The sequence below is a fragment of the Maylandia zebra genome, linkage group LG20 (genome assembly GCF_041146795.1).
Source record: "Maylandia zebra isolate NMK-2024a linkage group LG20, Mzebra_GT3a, whole genome shotgun sequence".
In the NCBI taxonomy this organism is placed as follows: Eukaryota; Metazoa; Chordata; class Actinopteri; order Cichliformes; family Cichlidae; genus Maylandia; species Maylandia zebra.
The window spans coordinates 26996325-27019170 of record NC_135186.1 but is presented as its reverse complement, the minus strand read 5'-3'; the positions used below and the strand labels follow the sequence as shown (position 1 = coordinate 27019170).

The following is a 22846-nucleotide window of genomic DNA, read 5'->3' as shown; positions in this document are numbered from 1 at the left end:
TTAAAATATAATTAAGGGGGCCAAACATCTAGATGTTCAGAGACTTCCAAAAGATTTATTTTACTTTGAATATCAAATCAATAGCCCCAATTTGGGGCTATGGTTCAGCTGACATTACAGAGATTTATGTACAGCCCAGTGGAGTAATGGAAAAACATGTGGTCCTGAAACTCGTCTGGTTTCTGAGATAAAATGCTGTCATTTACACTTTCTATCTGCTCTTCCTGCATTAAAGAAACAGAAGTTGATATGACAGCTACACACAGACACCTACACTGACTCTTATGGTCATGTGTTTATGTGAACCGTATTTAACACCAGCTACTAAAAAACGTTTAGTAGCAAATGGACAAATATAAACTAACGTTGATGAGCTTGCTATTTCTGTGTGTGTGTGCGTTTGTGTGTGCCCATTTTGACCAAATTTATAAGAAGAAACTTTCTTGTTGTGTGCAGGCCCACATGTGTTCACTGGCTACTTGCAGCCCCCCGCCCAGACCTTTTCATTTGCCTTGCCTTCTAGGCGGCGTCCTCTTTTATCTCACACTCTGCTGCTCTCAGCAGACTCAGCGGCCCACCTGCTGGGCCCACACCAACCTCTACTCCACCTCAAACTTAAAACATGTTGTACTTGTAGCCAGATTAATGACAGTGCCCCCAGTGTGTTGACACAGGAAACAAATTTGCCTCAGTCTTTCTTTCTTTTCTTTTTTTAAATTCCCCTTTGCTTTGGTCTTCCTGCAAAATGTAAGAAAGAAACTGAACAAAGTTCTCTGGAATGATTTAAACTGTGACTAGGCAGATTCACACCAGACTGTACCTGTGAAACGCAGAAATGCATCTACTTTCATATTCACACCCACAGATCACCACAAAGAAGGGGAGATTAGTGTCAGAGTCATTTTAAAAGTCATTGTGTCAAATTTAAAGAATGACCGTGCTGGCGAATTTCTTCTCAGCAAAACTGAGAATCTTAAATAACTCTAACTGGATTCTACAGAAAATCAATTTCAAGAATTGGCTTGTGTGCATAACAGAAAATAACTGCCTATCAATCCAACAAGATTTGAGCTGAAACTGAACATGAGCTTGTTCTTTCAAGCAAAAGGCTCAGCGGATGCCAGGGCAAACATTCAGATGTGTTTCATGTGCAGGAGCATCAGCTGTGAATCTGCGATTAAAAGTATTCTTGTTCCATCTCATTTTTTTTTTACGTCTACCTACCTCACCTCCAGCACTTTCCATGCAAGTCATCTTGATTATGCTGCCTCGCACTGGACTGCTCTGATCATTGTGGGCATATGACATATATTCACACCTCCTGCTGTAACACAGTTGCACTGTGAAGTGCTCAGTGTGGTGTATTTATGAGGCATGAAGTCTTAATCAGGCTTCATCAAGACTGTGTCGCCTGGTGAGCTGCTGCATGTCTGTCACACAGTTTGAAGCGTTTCAGACTCTGGTAGCACTAAAACAAGATCAATACTGTTCGCGAGCCTCGTTGAAATGTTTACGTCACAGTTAGGATTTCTGAAATGAATGAGACTGTTCATTTATTTAACTAATTTCAAAGACCTCTTGCCTCAAGAATTCTTTTTGAAGCACTTTAATCAAAGTGGGCGATCAGTGGGTCCTCCACTTTGATCCAAGCTAAAATATCTCAGCAGCAACTATGTCGCTTGCCTTGAAATTATGGTCAACCCTAGTCCCCAGAGGATACAACCACAATTGGAACCACAAGGCTTTCATTTGTGGTTCAGAGTAATGTCTGCTGACAACTATTGTAGCGATTGTTATGATATCTCGTAGAGACATTTGAGTCCCCCTCAGGATTCCCTGTAATAACTCAGGTGATCTCTTAACCTGTCGCATAACACTGTTCTCACTGGGATATTTCTGCTAGCTTGAGATGTATAATGTCTACGCCCTAATCACCAAAGCAGGGAGCATTGTGTATCTTCACTGATGAATTTTGCCATAGTCATTTAGCTAACAATAATGTACCTAAACACAGTGTCACACAGCTGTTGGGCATGAATAAAATTCTATTTGATACCTAATACAACATGAGCTCACTATGAGTTCTAGAAAAGCTTCTCCATAAATGGTCAAAACGATAAACCACATGACCAAGAAGTTCTCTTTATCAGTAGCTTTAAGACTTAAGATAAGATAAGATAAGATAGAACTTTATTAATCCCTCGGGTGGGTTCCTCTGGGAAATTCGATTTCCAAAAAAGCACAGCACCGACAGAAGTTACAGAGTTATACACACACACACATATATATAAATACAGAGACAATATAAATAAAATATACGAAGGGGATAAATAGAATAAATAGGAATAAAAATACAAGTGAATTGCACATTTCAAGTATTGAGTCTATTGCACCGTTGACTATTTACAAAGGTATTGCACAGTGAGGTGAAGAGGCACTACAGCTTAGTTGTTCCCTCCTTTGTCCTCCTGTTTCCCCTCCCTCTCCCCTCCAGAGAGGAGTTAAACAGTCTGATAGCGTGTGGGACAAAGGAGTTTTTAAGTCTGTTAGTTCTTGTCTTTGGGAGAAGCAACCTGTCACTGAACAGACTCTTCTGGTTGTTAATGGCCGTGTGCAGAGGATGCCTGGCATTGTCCATAATGTCCAGCAGTTTCTTTAATGTCCTTTTCTCTGCCACTGTCACCAGAGTGTCCAGCTTCATGCCGACCACAGAGCTAGCCTTCCTGATCAGTTTCTCCAGCCTGGATGAGTCCTTCTTTGCTGTGCTGCTCCCCCAGCACACCACAGCATAGAAAAGTACTCCAGCAACCACCGACTGGTAAAACATCCTCAGGAGCCTCCTGCAGATGTTAAAAGACCTCAGCCTCCTGAGGAAGTACAGTCGGCTTTGGGCTTTTTTATACAGGTACTCTGTGTTGCATGACCAGTCCAGTTTATTGTCCACCCACAGCCCAAGGTACTTGTACTTGTTGACCACCTCCACCTCCTCCCCCTCTATCTGAACCGGCAGTGGACCTGCTCTAGACCTCCCGAAGTCCACAACCAGTTCCTTAGTCTTTGAGGTGTTGAGTTGCAGGTGGTTTGTGTGACTCCATGCGACAAAGTTCCTCACCAGACTTCTGTACTCCTCTTCCTGATCATCCCAGATACACCCCATGATGGCTGTGTCGTCTGCAAACTTCTGAATGTGGCATAATTCAGAGTTGTAGCAGAAGTCAGAGGTGTACAGGGTGAAGAGAAGAGGGGACAGCACAGTTTCCTGTGGTGCTCCTGTGCTGCTGACCACTGTGTCAGACGTGATGTCCTTCAGCCTGACGTACTGTGGTCTGTCGGTGAGGTAGTCGGAGATCCAAGCCACCAGGCAGGGGTCCACCTCCATCCTGTTCAGTTTTTCTTGAAGCATACAGGGCCGGATGGTATTAAAGGCACTGGAAAAGTCAAGAAACAGGATCCTGACCGTGCCTTTTCCCCCATCCAGGTGTGAGTGGGCTCTGTGTAGGAGGTACAGGATGGCATCCTCCACTCCGACACCCGCCTTGTATGCAAACTGTAGTGGGTCCTGGGCATGTTGTACCTGTGGTCGGAGGAGGTTGAGGAAGAGCCGCTCTAGAGTCTTCATAAGATGTGACGTCAGTGCCACCGGTCGGAAGTCATTCAGCTCATTGGGCCGGTTCTTTTTGGGGACCGGGACGATGCAGGATGTCTTCCATAGGGCGGGCACTCTCCCCAGTCGCAGACTGAGGTTGACTTGTTAGTCACAGACTTGTTGAAGCCGTGCCATACTTGCGTCATGCATTTGAAATTTAGTTGCCTAATACGTTTCCCTGTGCCAACTAACTCGTTATACTGCTTTGTAACTATAAACACGCTCTCCTGTAATTTCACCTGTAACAATGTGTATGATGAGCACGTACTGCTTAATTACAGTCATAGCTCTTCGGTCCTAACATCAATTAGATGTTTTCATCTTAACAGTCTTTTTTTTTCTTCTTTGTTTATCAAGTCAGTGAGTGTAGTACTCAGCAGGCATAGGGAACTCTGGCCAGTGCTTCAGCCTCTGCTGAGGAGAAGATGTTCGAGTAGACTATTTGGCAGCAGGGCATCTGGTTGTAGCACCTGGCAGCAGTATGCATAATTAAGCCCAATTTCCCTGACGGTGGGCGACATGTGCCAGTCACTGCTGGGCTCACTGCCCTGGCCTAGACTAATCCCTGGCAGTGTGGTTACACTGCTAATAGGCTGGAGGGCAAATCTGTTTATTTGACACTGGGTTCACACACACCTGGGTTCTTATTTGCTTAAACCTACTACTGCATTTTGCCTTGCTCTTTCCCGGGGCTCAATGAATAAACATTTACATGCACTGTATGTCATTTTTACCACCGATGCACTCTCAGTTTAAAAATTAGATATTTGATTATATTTTGCTGGATTATCGTGTTTGTTATGTTTAACTCCAAACTAATAAAAATCCTTAGAGTATCTGACATGACTCTGGCAGAAATCATGTTCACAGATGAAATAATGTGCTAAAACTGTCATTTACATCACACTGTTTGTTAATAATAAAAGAGCTACACGTAATGTTAGCTAATGTAGATGTGTGCAAACTAGGGCTGCCACAAACGATTATTTTGATAGTCGACTAGTCACCGATTATTTTTGCGATTAGTCGACTAATCAGATCATCATCCATTAGACGTAAAACTACAGCTTATTGCACCAGCAGCATCTGCTCTTATATAACTATCATTAGCTTACAGCTTTAAGTGTTTAGGGTCTGTGCTAACTAAAAATAAAGACAAGATGATAGTTTATTAAATTTTAATGAAATTTGCAGATTGTTTCGGTGAAGTTTAATAAACTCCTTGCTATCTAAAATATAACAGGACACTGGAGTATATTCTGGAGCATCTCACACTTCTGATAATCAGCTGTCTGCTTGACGTTTATTCAGCTGTGTAAAAACTATAACTTTAATCTCAGACAAACTGATTTACTCAGGAACAAATAAAATACTAAAAAAAAAAGCCAAACAATAACATTTTAAGTTATCTAAGTGACTCATATATATTTAACCTGAGTAGCGAAAGACGGCGGTGGGTTTGAAAACGATTTGCGGGGAGTCCGGTGTTCTCAGGGCGCTAGTGAGCCTAGCCCCCGGCTCGCTAACGAGCTAGTGGGTAACAGATATCTCCGAAAACGTCGGAGCGCTTTTGAAAATATGTGGTGTCCTGATAAACTGAGCAGATATTTGAGGTTTACACAGCTACATTCTCGCCTGAAAATATGTTAAACGTTTATTTTGTGACCCAGAAAGAATAATAAGAGTAACATTAAAACTAACTAGCTGCCGCCATTGTTGGAAACTGCGCTGGGACGCGCTATGAATTCTGGGACACAGCTGCTTCTTCTTCTTCTTCTTCGGGGTTTAACGGTAGCTGACATCCTTGTACATGCAATGCTGCCATCTTCTGTTTCAGTCCGTTATTACACTCTTAAATCCTGCCACTTATTCCTGCGTCTTTTGTGATCGTACAAAGTTTCAAACGACGCGTCGACTATTAAATCAGTCGTCGACGATTTTGATAGTCGACGTAATCGTGACTAGTCGACAAATCGTGGCAGCCCTAGTGCAAACGAATGCAGCTTTACTGTAAATGACATGAGTTCACTGGCCCAAGATGATGTAAGCTTATGGGAATGTTGATCAAATAATGATAAAGTGCTGAGGTTTTTATTATACCTGCAGTGCCATGATTTTGCATTTTGCATATTTCTGATACTTAGACAAAGATAACCCGATAAATTAAGATTTTATTCATTAAAGGAACTTCCTTTTTCCTCATAGTCAACTAATTGCCCCCTAAACGTATTGCTTGTTGTACCAACTGTTGCACAAACTTACAGCCAGACATTTTCCTTCTGGATTTTCTGGCAGAGAGCAGAATTCATGGTTCCATCAATTACAGCAAGTTGTCCCAATTCTGAAGCAGCAAAGCAGTTCCAGACCATCACACTACCACCTCCACGTTTGACTGTTGGTATGACGTTCTCTTAATGAAATACTGTATTTTTCCTGATATGTAACAGTCAGACTTTTTCATCAGTCCACAGAATATTTTCCCAAAAGTCACGGGCATCATCAAAATGTGTTTTGGCAAATGTAATACAAGCCTTTGTGGGGGTTTTAGGGGGATTTTTTTGTTTTTTTTTTTGGTCAGCAGTTGATTTCACCTTAGATGCCATTTGTGTCTCTTTCTTATTGTTGAATCATGACCTCTAACCTTAAGTGAGGCGAGTAAGGCCTGATTTTAGATTTAGATTTTATTCCAGCTTCTGTTCTGACTTCCTGGATGAGTTGTTGATGCACTCTTGGTAGGCTGACCACTCCTGGGAAGGTTTACCAGTATTCATATTTTCTCCATTTGTGCATAATGGCTCTCAACGTGTTTCCTTGGAGTCCCAAACCTTTTCCAGACTGATATCAGTCACTTTGTTTCTCATTTGTTCCCAAGTTTCTTTTTCTCGTGGCATGATGTGTTGCCTTTAGTCTACTTGACTTCACAGGCTCTATTTAAGTGACTTCCTCCTTTAATGGGTCTGGCAGTAATCAGGTCTGGGTGTGGCTAATAAACTTGAACTCAGCTTTCCAAAAAAATGTAGTTGATCACACTTAATTCATGATTTAACCAGGAGGAGCAAAATAGTTTTCCACACAGGGCCAGGTAGGGTTGAATAGCTTTTTTCCTTTTAATATATGGAATTACCATTTAAAAGCTGAATTTTGTATTTACTTGGGTTCTCTTTGTTGAATATTAGAATTTGTTTATATAAAGTGTGACAAATATGCAGAAGAACTAAGAAATGAGAAAGGGGTGTGATCAGTCTGCTATTCATTGCTGACTAGCTTTAGATGAGTCAGCAACCCATACGGCCTTTGTACCCGACACCCACCATTAGGTAGCAAATTTAGTCATAGGGTTTCCCAGCCCATCTATCAGTGGCTAAAACAATTATATTCAGATACCTTGATTTTAATATTGTTTGAACATTTTGAGATGTTTGATGCTCTAGTCTCCGTTTTAATTTGTATACTGCCTGCTGTTTAAACATTTTAAGCAAGAAATATTGTAAACAGTGGGACTAAAATGGGATTTTACTTGCTTCTATTACTGGGTTTATTGAATATGGATAAAACTGCAATACAGACTTGATTTATTTTCCGTGTATTCAACATGATTTAATTTCAAGACTGAAAATCATACTTCAGTGAGATAAATTGGTCTAAATAAATAATACATCAGTGACTTTTGGACTTGAGGGAAAGAAAAGTTTATTATTAAGCCTAAATATTCAGTATATATGACTAATATAATATTGTTAAACCAATAAAATAAAGACGGTAAAAATAAAAGATGGAAAATGCTCTTATCCATCCTCATCTCTTCGTAGCCAGGCTTTGTACAAAACAGAATTACAGTCCTCCAGAATCTCTTTCAAACTTAGGCCTCATCCTGCTGATATTCCCTCAGGCAAATTAAGGATTAGCTCAGCCTTTCAAACAGGAATTCCTCAGTCAGTTCCCATGAATATGCCCCCTCCCAAACCAAATCAGCTCTGTTTTGACCATTGCCCAGCTATGGGCCTAAGCCCCATCCCTCAGTTAGGTTGGTTGTGAGCCGTAGTAAGAGGATGAAGTGGATTGTCGAGCACCACTCTGACTCATGCCCTTGAGTACCACGCTGCCAAAATGCTCAGAGGACGTAACACTTGTACTGCGCTTAAAGCTGCTGCTGCAGGCACCTCTGTTAATAGCAAACTGAAATACTGTGACAGTGAGAAAATGTAATGAGCTGACATCTTCATTCCCTCTGCGTGGAGGTGATTTTGATAGGATTAATGCTATATCCCTGATTAAAAGTGAAATATTGCGGCAGTAGAATAATACGTGCTCCTGTTTGTTTGTTTTTGTTTTGTTTTTTTATGTTTGGGGTCATGAGGATGATGTGAAACACTGTTTGTTTCTGTGTGGTATTTTTTAGATTTCCCCTCTTTTTCTAGTGGCAATAACACAACAGAGATTCATGACAGATGAGGAAGACCAATATGTAAACACAACCTAAAAATGGCACATTTTGTTTAATTCTCCAGTTGTAGTCACTGCTCCGTTCATGTTTATGTTCATTTGTATATGGGATTTCTGCTTTAAGCAGTTATATAACTCTTTATCTAGGACAGCAACTAGCGGTCTGTTTCAGTCTCCCTTTTGATGTGTTCAGTGGACAAGCAAAGGACAGTGTTGCTGTTCTCTCTACTGCACATTTGGTTACTTTTAAAAGACAGGAAGTGAATTTGTGTGTGTGTGTGTGTGTGTGTGTGTGTGTGCCTGAAAAGTTGACATAATCATAGCTCACATATTTTCCACTCTCTAACAGAATTTTATCTGTCCCTAACATTTCTTGCCACATGTTCCCACTAGTCTTTCCTCCTGGCACTGCTTTTGATATCCCACTTCACGCGTGCTGCCTGACTAGTTGGGATGACACCCAGAAAACCTGCTGCAAGAAATAAACGGCTTAGGCTGTTATGAGTTGTAGAGTGGCGCGTCTCTGCGCGTCCATGCTCTGTCAGGCCCATTGTTCTGCAGGCTACAGAGCCTTCCAAGACACTTATTTAATGAGACGGCTCTGACTGTGTAATTGCAGGCTGTTCTCAGAGCTATTATGGGAGATGTATTTTAAGGGGGCAAAACAGCCATTACTGCGGCAAAAACGAGCCGTGAATGTGGAGCAAAGTCACACTCTGTCAGTGGCGTTGATATAAGGGTGAGCATCCACTGCCACGCTGTCTACACACTGATTATGTTACAGATCAATCTTCAGTGTATCTTTAAATGTGTTTGACTCCCAGACCGTGTGTTTTAAATTAGTTTTTACATTGTAAAGAGTTGGAAATGCTCTGTGCTGCTGCTATTCTTTTGCCCGGTTCTCTCCAGGCTTCATTCATAGAAGTTACTTGCTTGCTAGCATCAAAATTCCTACCAGTAATAATTTCTGAAGCTATCCAGCTGTCAAGGCAGTATTTTGCATTTCAGACATCTTTCCCAGAATATCTGAAAAACCAAATAAATTTTGAAAAATTCTCATCTCTTTTTAAACAAATCTTCTTAAATTTATGATTCTCTGTGAGGCCCAGCTGTTTTGCTCCAATTCTCTTTCAGTATGCCAGATGACTCTGGTCTCACATATTTGGTTCACTAGTGCTGGGATTTCCTAGTCACATGATTTATTTAGGATGTTTTAAGGTCTTTCAGAGAGCCTCACTATCCCGTCCTGGCACTCTATCTCTCTTTTAGCTCTTGAAATTACTCCCACTACTCAGTCTTTACCACCGCTCCTGTCATCATTCTCCTCCCTCCTCCCCACAGTGCTCTTTGCAAATTAAAAGAAACAAACCAATCTAAGCTGACAGCTGAGTTCAGCTCAAATAAATGAAAGGCCAGCAGTAGTTTAGCTCTCTGTCTTACACTTTACCCCATCGGTGCCTTTTGGCTCCATCCCAAAGCTTTGTTTATTGTTAGTTAGATTACATAACAAAAGCCTATTCTACATCAGGACCTCGGCCAGAATAATCAGGCTTTGGTTGCACAGACTTATTGTAGATGAGCTCATCTCAGTGGCTTCCTACTGCTGGCAGTACTTTTTATTTATTAATTTTTTTTCTCTTTTTCTGTATTCCTAGTTTGATGGGGCTTTTGGCCCAGTGCTTCCTCATTCCTGACATCTCCTATCTTTATAAAGAATAGGAGAGAACATGAAGGTTTGCCACCACCTTAAAGTAGATGTAGCCGTGAGAGACTGGAGCTGTGAGATAGCAATCAGAACAGCAACAGTCACACCCGTGGATAGACTTTACAGAGGGATGGGCAATGTTTGTTTGGTGTAGGGTATGGTATTCCTGTTGTGTATTGCCTGTTATGGAAAACTGACAATCCTTTCTGCTTTTCAGTATCTGGAGAGGCCCCAATGTGAATTGCGTGGACAGCACTGGATACACCCCTCTTCACCACGCAGCCCTTAATGGACACAGGTAGATTAGCGATCACCGTTTGGAATTCGGGAATACGTCTGTTTATGCTCTGAAATTTAATGCAGTCTGGCCTGGCAGACCATTGTACAACGGGGAAGCTGAATCTATTGATTGACTGTTTACTAAGGCTCTGAGTATTTATTAATGTCGTTTTTATTGTTGGCTTTTTCTGACCTATCTCTTTATTCGTCTACAGCGAGGTGGTGGAGGTGCTGCTAAGAAACGAGGCTCTGACTAACATCGCAGACAACAAGGGCTGCTATCCTCTCCATCTGGCTGCGTGGAAGGGAGACGAGCATATCGTAAAGCTTCTCATTCACCAAGGACCTTCACACCCCAAACTCAACGAGCAGGTCTGCCCGTGCACTTAGTCATCTATGTTAATGTGCATGTGTCAACGTTGGTCACTCTTACACTTCTGGTTTTGCTTGTACGTTCCCCATGCAGTACATGTAAGGGAAAACCGTATTGAAATGATGTCACTTTTCAATATGTGTGTCTGCAGCAGACCCATAAAGGCCTAATGGAAGCTTGCTAGCTCTTTTTTACGCTAATGATTCTTTCCTTTTCAGCACATTTGGTCTCTGGTAGTGTCAAGATGACCTTTCTGATGGTTTAAACATCAACTATACGACGTTTATCCTTTTCTAAATAGACTAAAGTGGACATTTTTGCAATAAGAGTCATATAGAGATAGTAAAAGTCTAGTGCAGCATGGCATGTATTTGAATAAGATGAATGTTAAAAAGACTGATGAGAGTACATGAACTCCAGTGCATCTTGAGCCTCAACTTCTCCTTTGATAATGTGATACTTGAAGTGCTTTGACAGCTTGCTAGAGTGAAAAGTGCTTGTTTCCTCTAACCATTTTAACTGTTTTAACTCCTACATTTGATATTTTATTTGGTTGCTTACTGCACAGATAGCTTCCAGACTGAAACCATCCCTGGCCTATCCTATTTGAGATGAGGAGAAATGACCCATAATGAGCTTTGCAAACCTAGTCCGAAACATTCGGTCAAACAAACATTCGTCTGTAACCACAAAGTCACTCAGAAATATCTTGGTTTCATTGTGTGTCATTTCTCCCTGCCTGTTCATGACATCTAAATGTTTTTCTTCTCCTTTTTATTTAGTTTGGCTCATTTGTGACCATCACTCATTTGTTCATTGCTTGTCTGAACCAAAACCATCGACCTATCTTCTGTTCCTCCCTCCCAGAGCTCTGTAGACCATAAAGAGTTCAAACGCTGTGGGCCCTTTGACCCCTATATTAATGCCAAGGTGTGTACACAGTGCTGCCAAAACTTTTCCTTTAAACCTCCTTCTTTGCTTTAATGCTGTGTTGGCTTTCTGTGCTTGGGTGTGTTTGTCGCCGTTGCTTGTGGGGTCACTCTGCTGTAGAGATATGGGGAGGCTTTTAATTTCGCTGCTATCAGTCAATCTCTGCTCTCATGCTTTCTCCACATGTTGTGCTCTCCAGTTATATTGAGATGTTATGTTTACCACGGGGGATTCTGTTGTACTAGCCTCTTGATCATGATTGTGAATACATAAGGTGTTGTATTAAAATGCCCTTGAAAGTTTAGTAAATGACTGTCTTCCAGGGGACGCTGTAGGTCATTTGAGTCTTTTTCCAGTGGGTAAGAAAAACCTGATTTAAGTACCGTAAAGTTGTTGGCAACACAGAGTCAGCTGTAGAGGATTATACTGGAAGGATACGCACACCACACCATCAATTAAGCTATTATAATCATTACGGTATTACTCCAATCTTTCAAAGGCTGAAAGTTGTATGAGATAAAGAAGGTCTTCTGTGAAATCTTCCACTGGCTTTCGATGGATTAGCACAAATTCCGGTTTTCATGGTTCCCAGACAATAAAGTACGATGACTTTTTTTCCTAAGGGGCCAACATGAGATTGAGATTTTTGTTGTCAGAGATAAATGTCTTAACAGATGGAAGATAGCAACACTGGTTACAGGGATTTTTATCTCCTTGAAGAGGAACAGAAACTTTGATCCCTGTGTGTTTTTTGTTTGCGTTTTTGTTTTTTAATCCATTGCCGCCGTGAAGCAATAATTTTCTGTTTCATTTTATGATCAGATAACAGAAAAACAAACTGCAGTATTTTGTGTGTAATGCTAATCAGCAGGAATTAGCATTATAGCATGCTGAATTAAATGCTTTTACATGACAGATGTGGAAAAAGTACATTGACTATATAAGAATGAATATAATCCATCCGTGTTGATGTTTAAATTGACTGTTACTGAAATGAATTCACCTGGGAAGATTGAATCAAATCACTTGACATGTCAAAACTACAGTATATTTTAATCTGCTGTTAATACATTTCACGAAGGATAGACACATACTAGTCTTTTATGTACAGATCATAGGTAACAGAGATTCATGTGAAGTAACTACTTGCTGTAGTACCTGCTATATTCCACCAGGCGCAACCCTATAGCATTCAGCTACCCAGAGAAGCCCCAGTCACAGCCTTTCTATGTGTGTGCAGAGTGCTCAGCTGGCAGTGTCATCCTCACAGTTAGTGCAGTGTACAGGGTGAACATGCTGGTCGCTCCATGATTTGATTTTCTGCAGGCAGGCAGTAGATAAAGCTGCACACTATTTTAGTACATTGTCACGTTTCCCCTGGACTAATCTTCTTAGCATTTGGATGGGAAGGCTGGCTTTCTTTAGTGCTGATATACAGTACATCAGAGCATGTATTCTGTGCATTAGTTCTAATGCTTTTCCGTTTATTCTAATTCAAGGATTAAAAAAAAAAAATTAATACTAACTAGAGTGTTTTTGTTCTGCTGAGATGTCAAAAATGTCTCCGTGTAAACACTTCTGAGATAGTTTGTGCTCCACTCCTGGTCATGAAACTGAATAATTGATGCCTTGTTATTAATAAACCAGAAATCAGGATGCAGTGTGGGTGGTGCGACCCTGGTTGTGGTCATGGTTGATGGCATCATGTGACTCAGTAGACGGTCTGTGCTCTGAATCCAGATTCATAACAATCTACATCGAGAGCTCAGTCGCAAGAGAATGGGAAAGATGGGAGGTTTTCAATGTAAAAGTCTCTTTGAATCAACAATGGAGGTGTGTGTGTGTGTGTGTGTGTGTCCTCCTGCTCCCACATCCCAGTTTGTGCTTGCTCTGCTGAAGAGGGGAAGAGGTGAGACATTGTCATAGTAACAGTGTCACGGTTTATTGGTCCTGCGGTGGCAGTGAGGGACCCAGTGGAGAGATGCTGGCTTTGTGTAAGCTGGTGTGGTTGAGTAAGGTGTGCAGTGATGCTGTACAAAATGTCTTAGGGACTACAGCTTCAGAAGTAACTCACTCAAGAAATCATTCTGGATTGAGTCCAGTTTGCTGTCATCCTGGTCCAAGAAGTTAGCCAAACTAATGTTTATTCATCATACCACCATCCTGTCTCCTGCTGATACTAACCTCTGTGGGAAGGCCACTTTGATGATGTTTCAAAAGCCTCAGCAGGGGAGTATTGGCCACTAGCCACAGGATGTGCCCCCCACACCAGTTTGGTTAGGGATGTAGAGTATATTCTGTTCTTGAAATTTAGCTGAAGATTCTGGAGTTCAACAAAAAGTTAACAAGTAGCTATTTTCAGACTGAATCTAAAAACTAATCATTGTTTTCGTGATTATTTTCTTAAACATGTTTATTAGTTTTAGTTTTGTCTTGTACTTTTGAACTGCTAAAAACTGGTTGGGGAAAAAGAAATCATGGAACTTTGTGGTTAAATAGTAATACACCAGTATATTGTACACTTGCAGACGTGACGTGTCATTGATGTACAGATGTCCAAGAGTGATATTTGCAGTCTATGCAGTGACTGTAAATGTTAATTTGATCTACAAGAACTGGAACCTGGGTGGGTACTTGTAGACGTGTTTATTTCATGATAAAGGAAAACAAATTTGCAATTAGTGAGAAGAAAATGATGAAACAGCGGAAAGAAAGCAAATAATAATGATAATCTCCTCTTACCGAAAAATGAATCAGTCGACGTTTCCCATGCAGGCAGGATCGTGTCATAGTTGGAATGTCGGCCTTATTGTTATGACCATATCTCATCCAACACCCAGTCCGGATGTTCAGCATTAATCAGCCTTTTAAAATATGTTGAAAATTTTAACCTGCAGTGCAAAGCTTAGTCGTCTCTGTTACAGCTGTTGCTTCCTCTTCAGTTCTGGTAAACCAATCACTGCTGGTGAATGTAAAATGCAGCCCTGCTGGTAGGACTGTCACCACAGAGATGAGAATCAAAACATAGGTATACTGCAAAATATAAAGAGGATTTATCTGGTACTCATCAGCTTAAGCTGGATTCATAGTCCTGCATTTGTGTCTATTTGTGCCGCTAAGCAGAGAGAATTCAGCCAATATACAGGCTACAAACACTTACTTGGTATTTCCAGGAAGCTGGGGAAAAAACCCAGTAACCACAACGAGCACTGATCTGAAGTACAAACAGTGCCTCCAGTGGAGTGTGATCTGTTAGTTGCTTTTTGTCTGTTATCACTTGTTTATTCTAAGATACATAACCAACAAGAGCAGCCTACATTACTGGGTAATAGGCGGCTAAAACATGTAGATGTGTGTTTGCTAAGTAGCACCTACTAATGCACTATGCCACAGCGATGCTGCTAATGAGCGTTGTGTTCACTGATTTGGCAAGAGCTGGTTCATTTCTATGTAACGGACCTTCACTCCGGTGTTCCAGAAACCCTGCATGTGGTGCTCATTAGATCATTTTTATCACTGACCTCCTTTTTCCCCCCCCTTTTAATAAATTACCATATTTGACCATTATAAATCTTAGTTTGCCCAGACTTGTCATGCTACCTCTCATCCAGGCTTTCTATAGGTCACTTGTCTAATACGATATACAATAGGCTGGTGAATTCTGACCCAGCCTCAGATGTGCTTTACATGTCCCCACACACAAGCCACTTCAGAGCCATCTAAAATAAGTATCCAAGAATGGAACAATATTTAATGACGATAAATGGAAATGCTTTAGTTTGGTGCAGATTTAAGCCAAGCTCATGTGAGACTATATGCAGAAATGAAGCCGATCTTATGCCTTGCTCTCTTCGTGCGCAGTGGAAGTTGCTGATGGAAGCAGTAGATGCAATATTTCTGACTTGGGCACCTCATTATCAAGCCGAACAGAGTTTCCCTTCCTTCCTCTAGGCATAATGTTTGCAGTGTGACAGCACGCTCATTTATCCCCTCCGTCTGCCACTCTAGTGTCCAGCTCATGCCTCGTCAACACTTTGCACTCCCTTCTGCTCTCGGCTTGTCCTCCAAGACCTGTTCTCAACTCATTCATGCTAAGAAGTGCATGAAGTATGCTTGACATGCCCCTGAGGGAACAATGTTTTTTTTTGATTCCTTATTTTAAAAAGAGCAATCAGGGTTCCAACATTGTCATAAGTGTAAGGGTGTGTCTCCCATGTCAGTTTTGAGAAATTTGAGGAGGAGGGATTGGGGACAGAGCCGGGGTGTCTTATTTTGATAGTTTCCCATTTTTTTTTTTTAATTTTTTTTTTTTAATTTTTTAAATTTTTTTAAATATATTTTTTTAATATTCTGTAGCTGTATTTGAAAGGTGGTGTATTTTAACAAGTGCAATACGAAAATGAAAAAGGTAGAAAACACCCTGTGCAAAGAATTACATTCCATGGCTAGAAGCCATTTAGGCATCCATCTCATTACAAGACTCCAAAGCCTGTAATCCATTACTGTAGCCTGCCTTCATATTATTGGTGCTCTGTGTTATATGCAAAAACAAAGGGCTTTTGACTAATAAAGAAAAATACCAAAGCTGAAACAAATGGCTACTTTTTTGTGATTAACTGTTTTATTTATTTATTTGAGCAAAATATAGAACAGAAATCAGCATTTCTCATCAAAACTCTCCTTCTTCCTCAAACTCCCAAACAAGTCACCAGTGTTCTTTAATTATCCTTGGCTACAATTATACTTAATTTAAATTGTTCCATAACTCATAATAAACCTAAAAACATTAAAATTGAGTCCAGCTGCAAATGACTGCTTCATTTTTTTTTATAACTTCTTTTTTCAGTATAACAGCAGAAATATTGTTTAAATAATTTTATCAGAAGCACCCAGAAAACGACGCTTTAGTTCACGTGTGTGAGATCTGTGAGCTGTCTGAATGCACAGAAGCTAGCAGGAATTCAATCGGTGACACTGGCATGCACTGAGGATGGGCAGCCCTTTGGCGCACTAGCTGCAACAGCTGCTCAGCCCACCCCTCCACCACCATCACCCACCACTACTACTACTACCACTTCCAGAGGCCAGGCTGACGTAACCTCTGCTTCGCCCTGCTGCCAGTGAGCGTGTCACGTGACTGCGGTGGCTAGTCAAACCGTGTTACCGTCTCCCAGCTGCAGGTTGTGAGAACCATAACATCCTGCCCTTCTCTCTGTCACTTGGGGTCTTTCTCCCTCGTCTCAGAACATTCAGCAGCGTGATAACACAATGGGGTGTAATCTCCAGATGTTTTTGGTTAAACCACGATTTGTCAATCAGCAGCGTAATCTCTTCTTTGACGTGCTCTGTGGTCAAACTCAGGATGCAGCTCCACACACCGTAAAGACAGAAGACTGCCCAGGAAGTCTTAGCTTTGCTTTATGAATTCTAATCTTTCCCAGCGCGGCTGCAAGCCTTTGGTGTCATTTTGGGTAATAGCCTTCTGAGATCTCTTGTTAGTGCGTGATTGTCTGACCGCTCATGTGGCCTGTGGTAGTGCAGAGGAGATAATGCTGATCCCAATCTTTATAAAGCTGAATTCAATGCTGAAAGTCCTTCTTATATAACAATATAAAAGTGTTTCATCAGAAATTGCAAATTAACTCTGTACAATAGCATTTTTGAATGGGATTTGTTTGCTACAGGGCAAGCAGTCTGCTGAAATTAGTTTCAAACTGGGCTCCATATTTCAGCTCTCCAACTGTCATGCCTTCACTCTTTCAATTTCTTTTGTCTCACATGCAGATTTTAATGCAAAAGCAAAGTAGACCGACTTTCAAATAGTTTTTTCTAGTTATGCTTTGTATATATGCGTGTTCCTCTGACGGCCTATGAATAAACGAGTTCGGCTGAACAATGTAACAAAATATTACACAAGACCCTGCAGTGTCTGCCCTGTAAATGCACTCCACATAAATCATAATGTTAATGAGAAATGGAGTCTGTAAGATTTGTGTGCATATTGCATTTGTGCAAATGGGGCGAGCAACAAGACACAGGTTCAATTCCCAATTGGCTGGCTCATTTTGCTGATATAAAATGCTTAAAAATAGCCATATAAATAAATTGTATACTCCTACTATACAACTAGTGGGATAAACTATAAGTGCTTCCGTTATAAGCTAAAACTGCAATACAAAGCAAAGCGGTCGAGGTGTTTGGGAGTAAGTGGATGTTTTAGTGGAAGGCCTCTGTGTGGATAACATGCACCAGTGCTGCCACTGAAGGAGCCAAGGGTCACTGTCCTATTGCTGTGTGTTTCCTAACAGTGAGTCAGACGGCTGGTCAGCCATGTTTAATGCGATCAGATGCTGGGTGAAACATTGCTACAGTGCCCTGACCACCACTTTGGCAAGGGAGACATTTGGTGTTAACATGCTCATAAGCACTGAAGTCATGGTATGTGTCCACTGTGCGAGTCATTTTTCAGCACTATTATTAAATATCATGAGAGAAGAGTAAAAAGGGTGTTTCGGTATTATCTAAAAGGTTCCTTTGCCTGATTTTACAGGCAGCTTTTGCATGGTTTGAGTTTAGAATTGTACCTAAGGGGCTTCCTTAAAAGTTAAGGCACCTTTATTGCATGTCACACCTCTGCCTCTTCCAGGAAGGAAAAGCCACATTGCCAAAAAAATATAAAAAAAGTCCTTGTATGCCAGATTTACTTGGATTACTATGGAGGCAGCAGACCTGCATGTTTGAGGAAGTGAATCATGCTGATATAATGTGTGTGTGTGTGTGTGTGTGTGTGTGTGTGTGTGTGTGTGTGTGTGTGTCCGCTGAAGTCATCGAAATGCTGAGAGTAAATCTGTTTAAAAAGCTGTGACAAATGCTCGATGGTGCGTCACAGATGAAAGACGTTCGGACCGTTTCTGTGTCAGTGTGCTTGTGTCGGTACACGTGCATTTGTTTGGAGCCAAAGACGAGCGCACAACTGTACAAACTGAAAATGATGAAACCACCCAGGCAGAGAAAACTGGGGTCGGTTTAATTTAGCTGCCAGAGAAAGGTTTTGTTTTTTTCTTAAGCCTCTTTTACATTTGTTTTGTTCAGCTCAGTTCATCCAAGAAAAGCCTTTTTTTGTTGTTGTTGTTGTTGTTAGCCTGCATTTGTGTCCCTTCTCTTGATAGGCAGGTGTCGTTTTGTTCCTCTAGACTCCACCGACTCTCTCCCTGCTCAAACCGTGACCTGCTTTGCCAGTGTAGTACAATACTCGCTCTCCCAACAAAGAAGGAGATACCTGCTGATCCCATCTGGCGTCAGGTTTTAGAGAAAGCAGTAAATAGGCAAGTCACACCCGTCTAAAACTGCCCTGTTGCCCTGCGTGACGGCCTGTCTTCGGTGGCACAGCTGGCGTCTTCCTCTGGGAGTCACCCAAACTGGCATCATGCATGTCCATGTGGGGACTTCTCATGCCAGCTGTCAGCCCTTTTGTAGGTGGCTCTGTTAGTCTGGAATGACTGACTCTCTGAATATGCGGTTCTGCAATAGCTGGCATTTTCTACCACACCCCATCTGTATCTAATATTTAAGAGAGCCACAGAGCTGCAGATAAATTGTCTTTCCATGTTTGCAGAAAATCACAAAATTGGAATTCTGCTAACACCCTATTGTGAAAGAAAGCACAGCAGGGTCTGCTCTGATTTACTATATGCATGTTGTCATTGTGTGTTTTGACTTGATCATGCAGGATTTCAGGGATTGCCCCCTGGTGGTTGCTCGTGGTAGAGATAACATGCTGGAAGCGCTCATGTCTATTGATTGCATTCCTGCTTTTGACTGGTTAGAATCAATTAGCACTAGTTACTGAGTTTATCTGGTCAATACTCCTGTTTCTTCTGTGTTTTATCTACTTATTTGTTAGCATGTTTCCTGCAGTACAAGCTCAGTCGTGTTTTTGTGCATGTCAATATAAAGGACATCATTCTAATACTGGCTAAACTTAAGGAGTCCTTCCAACATTAAAATATCATCACTGCATTTTTTTTTATTTTTTTTTTTAGCGCCAGAACAGTTTGTCGATACATTGATCAGCTGATCAAAAGGAAAGTCATCAAAAAAATGCAATTTTGGGGTTTTATTTTCTTCTCTGTTGAGGATTTGCTGCTTATATGTATATTTTCTGTGCAATAGAAGTATAGTTGAGTTTTCTGGACCCCGTTTTGGGGTTTTTGTCAAGCCGACCTGGACTTGTGGGGAGAAAAAGAATCTGATCGGCAGGGCAGACCAAATGTTATTGTTAATATCACAGTGATCCTTTGAGTGTATTTTTACTTTTCACTATGCAATGTGGGTTGTTGCTGTTTTGTGCTTTGGTGAGAAGCAACAACAAAGAAGCTTTATACATGCCTGACCCTTTGTAGCTCTTCAGTGTCGGTGCATTCTGACCTCTTGTCAAACCGGCCCATGTCTCCATGTCTCCCCACCCGCCTATGTATCCCTGCCCCTCTGTTAGCACCCTGCTGCCCCTGGCACTCAGTGCCACACAGACACCTGTCCTCATTAGTCCATGCATGCCTGCCAGTCCCCGCCCCCTCACCCCAATCAAGCCTCACTGTGTGCTTTTTTTTTTTTTTTTTTTTTTTTTTTTTTTTTTTCAGGGTTGGTGGTTTTTCATGACCTTTCATGATTTGCCTGTACCCATCTGACTGGTTTACTCTCACAATGACTCAGTCGAGTCACAAATTCTGACTTATTGCAGACACGATTCAAGCATCTCTGTTCTATTCTTATCTCCTTAATTACACATTTTCACTTTACCTCAACTTAACTGTGCTGCCATTTTTTCCCAAGCTGCTTCTTACTTATTTATCCCCCCCCCACCACCACCGCCAACAGAACAATGACAACGAGACACCGCTGCACTGTGCCGCCCAGTACGGCCACTCTCGGGTGGTGCGGCTGCTGCTGGAGGAACTCACTGATCCCACCATGAGGAATAACAAGTTTGAGACTCCGCTGGACCTGGCAGCACTGTACGGCCGCCTGGAGGTTGTCAAACTGCTGCTCAGTGCCCATCCTAATCTGCTCAGCTGCAACACCAAGAAACACACACCACTACACCTGGCCTCTCGCAACGGACACCTACCCGTAGTGGAGGTGTTACTAGATGCTGGAATGGACATTAACTATGAGGTATGTGCATGTGTTGTTTTTGTTTTTTCTGATGTATAGTTACTTATATATTTCTTTTTACTGAAAAACTTCTGTTTGCAAGTGTTTCTTAACATACTTTCATGGCCCAAATCATGTTAGGCAACTTAATCTGTCCTTGCAGCACTTCCTCTTGCTACTTCCTACTAAAGCTATGAGATTAAATGTAAAATTCTTAAGCTCTCAGTTTGCAAAGGAACTGTTGTAGTAAGGCCAGCGCAAAGCAGAGCCGGCCTTGCTCCCCCTGGTGGGCCCTAGAGCTCTGGCTCTGTATCAAACTGTGCCACCCGTCTGTCTGGAGATCCTTTCTCTGTCCTTTTTTCCTCTGAATAAAAGATGTGGAGACTATTCAGCTTCCTTTAGGCTCTGCATCCGGCAGGACTTTAATTAGCATGGCCCTGTGAGCTGGAAAATGATCTGCTTTGATTTCTCAACCACATAATTGTCAGTTCAAGAAGTGGACCAAGTAGTGGGCATGAATCCACACAACATGCGCTACGTATTTTACTAAAGTGTTGGTGCTGGAACAGAACTGCCATATTCTGTAGTCTAATTTTTTGGTAATAACATAGGAAATATTAAGAACTTCTGTCTATTATGTTTCTCATAAATTCGTATGCTTTTTCATTTTCTTTCCTGCTCAGACAGAGAAAGGCAGTGCACTCCACGAAGCCGCTCTGTTTGGGAAGACTGATGTGGTGCAGAAGCTTCTCTGTGCAGGTCAGACCGTAGAGCCCTAAATCTACATAACTTCCATGTATTTAGGAAAGACACGTACTTAGCACATGACTGTTACTGTTGTCGTTTCCCAGGGATCGACGTGAACATTGTCGACCAGAAGGGCCTGACAGCGCTGGACATTGTCAAGGACATGCCCTCTAAGAAAAGCAAACAGATAGCTGCCCTGATCCTTGGTAAAGACCAAATGAGCACATACAGAGCTCCAGTGGGAATTATTCTCTTATTTATATCACATGAAACAGCTGCGATACAATCTCTCGTTTGTTCCAGGTCATATGACTGGAAAACCCCCTGATATTGACCTTCCCCCTCCACCAGTGCCTCCACCTCAGGAGAGCCCAAGCCCACGGAAAAAGGGTAAGATTTATCGGGAGTCTCCTGTGAGAGATAGTGGGTGATTTTTGCCTTCGCAGCAGCAAATCTTTAAGCAGAAGAAAAAAACCACTGTGCAGGAAAGTATGACGATAGTTTACCTATTACTTTGACTTGAGAACTTGTTTTTGCTTCAATCTTTATCCATTTTGACTTGCAGGTGACCTGGAGAAAGTCTGTGAGCTAATCTCGGGGCTGGCCCTGGGGCCCGAGGAGGAGAGCCCTTATGAAGCTCTGTTTGAGGCCACTTCTTGCCACTCTTTAGACAGCCTCACCAGTGGGAAGTCCTCTGACAGAGACTCGGGAAGGCCTGATAGTGAAGCTGGAAAGGTCAGCAGTTTCTGATTTTTTTTTTTTTTTTTTTTTAAAGATGTTTTTAGTTGAAAAAACCAATACATAAACTTATAAAACTTGTACATACCAAGACATAGAGTGAGGCACTGAAATGCTGAACTCCCACTAGAGGGAGATGGTGATCCTCTCTTCTTATGACAGTGCTACAAAAATCCACCAGTGTTACTTTTCTTGTGTTTCAGTGTAGGTTTGCATGTATCTTTTAATACTGATAATGAATTGATTACTTTTTATTACATCTTGTATTGCTGACGTACAGAAAGATCGCCTGGTTCTCTCGTCACATCCTGGACCTGGTAATGAAGAGGAGGTGAGCTCAGAGGTAAGGAAGTAAAGCTGTATTCACATGGTGATAGTGGTCTAGTGATAGCTGTGGACATCATCTATGATCTTAATCCCATGCAAATCAACCACTGAATCTGCTTTTTAAAGAAAAAAATGTACGTATGCAAATTTGGATAGTTTTTAAGGAGAATTTGGATAAATACACTACATGGATAACCATTCAAGAGATGAAATTGTTAGCTTGCATTGTACGAATTGGTAAGAAGCATTTTGCTGTCTTTCATTAGGCTCACAATTATCTGGCAGGATATTAATAGTAGCATGATTACACAGACACGAGTAAATCACATCAAGTCCCCCTGGTAATACAAATCCTATGCGAATAGGTCAGAGGTCATATAGCCAGCAGAAACGGTTGCCATTTAACGCCACAGATGCTCACACGCGCACATGTAGCTGTTTGCAAATGGTCGTGACAGACTACTTTTAAAAGTTAATGCCACTGAAAAGTTAGACATGTTTTCTA

At 41.5% G+C, this 22846-nt stretch overlaps 1 protein-coding gene across 8 annotated transcripts in view; it reads left to right on the top strand.

Annotated features, from left to right (window-relative positions):
- anks1aa (ankyrin repeat and sterile alpha motif domain containing 1Aa) overlaps nucleotides 1-22846 on the top strand; it is a 64760-nt gene that overhangs the window by 4493 nt on the left and 37421 nt on the right. For 7 of the 8 annotated variants that reach the window (XM_076878256.1, XM_004546253.3, XM_076878255.1 and 4 more), the window contains exons 2-10: nucleotides 10012-10092; nucleotides 10289-10445; nucleotides 11314-11376; nucleotides 20254-20550; nucleotides 21213-21288; nucleotides 21381-21482; nucleotides 21580-21666; nucleotides 21842-22011; nucleotides 22295-22357. In XM_076878256.1, the coding sequence (XP_076734371.1) occupies nucleotides 10012-10092; nucleotides 10289-10445; nucleotides 11314-11376; nucleotides 20254-20550; nucleotides 21213-21288; nucleotides 21381-21482; nucleotides 21580-21666; nucleotides 21842-22011; nucleotides 22295-22357 (1096 nt within the window). The remainder of the gene's footprint in view (nucleotides 1-10011; nucleotides 10093-10288; nucleotides 10446-11313; nucleotides 11377-20253; nucleotides 20551-21212; nucleotides 21289-21380; nucleotides 21483-21579; nucleotides 21667-21841; nucleotides 22012-22294; nucleotides 22358-22846) is intronic. The other variant, XM_023154877.3, reaches the window with a different exon arrangement.